Source organism: Myripristis murdjan, chromosome 7 (assembly GCF_902150065.1).
Source record: "Myripristis murdjan chromosome 7, fMyrMur1.1, whole genome shotgun sequence".
Classification (NCBI taxonomy): domain Eukaryota; kingdom Metazoa; phylum Chordata; class Actinopteri; order Holocentriformes; family Holocentridae; genus Myripristis; species Myripristis murdjan.
The window spans coordinates 485,001-489,573 of NC_043986.1; the positions used below are offsets into that span (position 1 = coordinate 485,001).

At 47.6% G+C, this 4,573-nt stretch overlaps 1 protein-coding gene across 1 annotated transcript in view; it reads right to left on the bottom strand.

Annotated features, from left to right (window-relative positions):
• Window positions 1–2,898, bottom strand: part of cacna1fb (calcium channel, voltage-dependent, L type, alpha 1F subunit) — a 45,832-nt gene extending 42,934 nt beyond the window's left edge. Inside the window, exons 1-4 of the mRNA XM_030055775.1 lie at window positions 2,865–2,898; window positions 2,294–2,550; window positions 2,077–2,177; window positions 534–639 (exon numbers count right to left, since the gene is read on the bottom strand). Of these exons, the coding sequence (XP_029911635.1) occupies window positions 534–639; window positions 2,077–2,177; window positions 2,294–2,550; window positions 2,865–2,898 (498 nt within the window). The remainder of the gene's footprint in view (window positions 1–533; window positions 640–2,076; window positions 2,178–2,293; window positions 2,551–2,864) is intronic.
• Between the last annotated feature and the right edge of the window lie 1,675 nt (window positions 2,899–4,573).

The window sequence follows — 4,573 nt, forward strand, 5'->3', positions numbered from 1 at the left end:
GGAAGCCAGCAGGATTACACAAACACACTCACACACACACACACACACACACACACACACACACACACACATGCACACAGTAGCAGAGCTCAGAGGTTGAAATGCACCACCTGAGTCCCCTCACCCTCTAACCTCGCTGTCAGCACACACACACACACACACACACACACACACACACACACACACACACACACACACAAACACACACACACACACACAAACACACACACACACACACACACACCACATCTCTTTCCAATCATTTAACTGTTCTGTTCTTTCATTCATTTGTTCATTTATCATCCATCTGTGAACAGTGTGTGTGTGTGTGTGTGTGTGTGTGTGCGTGTGTTTCCATGTTGTTGTTGAAACGAGGCCTGAGGGCTGTCCCAGGTGTGTGTGTGTGTGTGTGTGCGTGTGTGTGTGTGCATGTGTGTGTGTGCGTGCGTGTGCGTGTGTGTGTGTGTGTGTGTGTGTGTGTGTGTGTGTGTGTGTGTGTGTGTGTGTGTGTGTGTGTGTGTGTGTGTGCTCACCAGGTCGTGGTTGGTGGAGTTGGAGTCGTCCTCAGGAAAGGGTTTGGAGACGCCCAGAGCGACGCAGTTTGCGAAGATGGCCAGCAGGATGAAGATGTCGAACGGCCTGACGCTCGTTCAGGAATCGGCTTTCAACAAACTCACAACGTCACGTGACCAGCGGGAAGGTCGCAGGTTCAATCCCCGCAGCGACACACGTGTCCTGCTGAAGTGTCCTGGAGCAAGGCACTGACTCAGAGTCAGCCGTCAGCCCACCAACACAGGAGGGGCGAGACGCTCTTCTTTAGGTTTAGATTTAGATGTAGATTTATTGTCCCCCAGGGGAAATTCCTTTTCACAACACTGTACATATGTACACAACAGCAATACAATGAAACTCCACGTTTATTTCACAGGTGATGCAGGAACATCAGCCTGCAGGACGACGAGCCGCTCAGCAAGAAACAAGGCACAAATTAGAAAACAGCTACAAGAACATGACCTGGAAATGAGACATAAAGGGAAAAAGAACTGAAAATGACAAAAAGACATTTTTTTTACTGTATCTGTGTATGTTCTCATTGGTCCAGGTCACAGACACAGAGTTATGTCTAGAGGAAATTTGGCCCCTGATCCAAGAGGCTGCATCAGACTGACCGGTCTGAGTCCAGTGACCAGTCTGAGTCCAGCAACCAGCAGGAACTGATGCAGCCACTTGGATCAGTTTAACTGTAAAAGTATTTCAAATACATAATTATAATAATTATAGATTTAGTTGATGAATCTAAGTCTAAAATCTAAATCTCTAATAATTTTCTTTCTTTTTCTGGTCGTTTTCTTGAGATGTCAAATAAAGTTGGAGTCTTTGAGAGCATCTTGCTCCTCCTGTGTTGGTGGGCTGATGGCTGACTCTGAGCTAGTGCCTTGCTCCAGGACACTTCAGCAGGACACGTGTCTGACTGCAGGGATTGAACCTGTGACCTTGCTGCTGCAGGACGGCACGTCTGCCACCGGCAGCTCCGCTTTGCTGCTCGCTGAGTTCATCTGCTCCTGTTTTGTTTTTGTTTTTTTCATCATTTTTTAAAGGAACATCGTAAGAAAACAGAAAGTGGCCAGCTCAGAGTCGGCGAGGGCCTTTAGACTCAACTGACAGGAAGTGCAGAATAATGACATCATTTGATGGTTGAGTCTGCATGGTTCTCATCAGTGATCTGTTATGTGATTATCTGAGTTTTATCAGCTGAGTCTAAATGGCCTCAGCTGTGGAATGCACCTTTAATTTACTGCCACTTCATGTTATCTTTTATTTAGATTTATTCATATATCATCAATCAGATGTTAGCTTTACTATCGATAAGTCTAACAACCAGTTAGAGCCAGTCTGGTTCTAAGGCAGAGCTGGCTGTTAGCATCACATCTGGATCTGTGATATTCTGTTCACTGAAATATGTCATTCATGCGTTAATTAAACATGTCATTTCCAGACGCGGTGATGGTGCAAACAGCCGCTCCACCACAGAACCGACATGTTCTCTGCTCTGCGCGAGCTGCAGGTAAAGGATACTTCCACTCAACAATGGAGAGCGCAGCGCGTCGGATTGGATTGTTGAGCTTGAGGCAGTACAGAGCTCTGGGAGCTCGCTGCACCTGGTTACTGCCCTGGATCTGCAGAGGAACACCATCATCACCATCGTCACCATCGTCATCATCATCATCATCATCATCATCATACAGTATGTCGGCTTGATCATAACACTGTGGCAACATAACGACCCCCCCACCTGTTTCTTGGCGTGCTGGCCCCTCCTCCTCTGGGTTCCTGTGGAGCTGGTGGTGGAGTGCAGCGTGTCCGTCCTCGTCATCCTCACTCCTCCCTCGTTCTCTCCGTCCAGCTCTTCATCCCATGCCGCCTCTTTATCTTCCTCTCCTCCTCCTCCATCCTCCCCTCCCCCCTCTTCCTCCTCCTCCTCCTCCTCCTCTCCCTCTCCTCCTCCCTCCTCCCCTTCCATGGCGTTGGTGTAGCCGTTACGTCCGTTACCTGGACAGACAGACAGGCAGACAGACAGACAGACAGACAGGCAGACAGACAGACAGACAGACACAGACAGGACAGACAGGACAAGACAGAGTCATGACGCTGTAAACACTTCAGTTCAGTTCAGCAGAGAAACGTCCCATCGCCATTGCAGAGTGAGAACGCAGGAATTTCTGAGGACAAGTGAAGCAGCAGCAGTGCCAGCGGCTGCCAAGCTCACAGTCTGTGGTTGCCAAGCTATGGTTGCTAAGTGATTACCAGTGGTTGCTAGGGTGACAGTATGGGTGGTTGCCAAGCTATGGTTGCTAAGTGATTACCAGTGGGTGATAATATAGGTGGTTGCCAAGTCATGGTTGCTAAGTGATTACCAATGGTTGCTAGGGTGATAATATGGGTGGTTGCCAAGCGATGGTTGCTAAATGATTACCAATGGTTGCTAATGTGACAGTAGGTGGTTGCTAGGGTGATAGTATAGGTGGTTGCCAAGTAGTGGTTGCTAAGTGATCACCAGTGGTTGCTAGGGTGAGAGTATGGGTGGTTGCCAAGTCGTGGTAGCTAAGTTATTACCAGTGGTTGCTAGGGTGATAGTATGGGTGGTTGCCAAGTGACGGTTGCTAAGTGATTACCAGTGGTTGCTAGGGTGATAGTATGGGTGGTTGCCAAGTCGTGGTTGCTAAGTGATTACAGTGGTTGCTAGGGTGATAGTATAGGTGGTTGCCAAGCGATGGTTGCTAAGTGATTACCAGTGGTTGCTAACGTGACAGCAGGTGGTTGCCAAGTGATTACTAGTGGTTGCTAGGGTGACTGTAGGGCAGGGGTGTCCAAACTACAGCCTGCGGGCCAACTGCGGCCCGCGGTCCAGTTTTTATTGGCCCGCAGCAAATTCTGAAAATATAATTGAATATGGCCCGCACAAGAAGCTTGAGCTCAACTCTGTTGCACTACTCAGTTTCAACACTAGATGGAGCTAGCCACGGAAACGGTGCTTCTCCACTAAACAAAATTAAGCAAAGAAAAACTTTTACCGCCAGTCACCAGAAATGGCAGCACCGAAGAAACGCAAAATAGCAAGTGAGTGTAGAAGATTTCAAACACGGTGGGAAAATGAATATTTCTTCAAAGAAATCAGCGGAAAATGTGTCTGTTTGATTTGCAATGAAGATGTTGCTGTGATGAAAGAGTATAATGTCCGTCGGCACTATGAGACCAAACATCAGAGCTACACATCGTACACCGGTGCCGAACGAACACAGAAAGTCAAGCAAATGGCAGCTAGCCTGCAAGCTCAACAAAAGTTTTTTTTTCGTGCTAACAAAATACAGGAAAACGCCACAACAGCAAGCTATGAAGTCGCTAAACTTATTGCCCAGCACGGCAAAGCGTTCTCAGACGGTGATTTCATAAAGCAGTGCCTCATCAAAGTCACAGAAATAATGTGCCCGGAAAAAGTGCAGGATTTCAACAACGTGAGCTTATCCAGAAATACAGTGGTGCAGAGAATCGAGGACTTGTCAGCTAACTTGAAACTTCAGCTGAGAGACAAAGCTTGTGCTTTTGATTTTTACTCGATAGCATGCGATGAGAGCACAGATGCCACAGACACCGCGCAGCTGTTAATTTTTTTTTGCGGGGAATAGATGATAATTTTTGCTGTACGGAGGAGCTGCTTGATATGATGAGTCTAAAAGGCACAACGACGGGTAGAGATATTTTTGAAGCTGTGTCAGAGGCAATTGAAAAGATGGGGCTTAAATGGGACAAGCTCTGTGGAGTAACAACGGATGGAGCTCCGGCCATGACGGGCGAGTGCAAAGGAATGGCATCGATGGTGTGCGCCAAGGTAAAAGAGAGCGGAGGTGAGGCTGTTAGGATGCACTGTATAATCCACCAAGAAGCACTGTGTGCCAAGACTGTCCAGCTGGGCGATGTGATGAACACTGTTGTAAAAACTGTCAACATAATTCGTGCTAGAGGACTGTACCACAGAGAGTTTCAAGCTTTCCTATCTGATGTGGATGCTGAATAC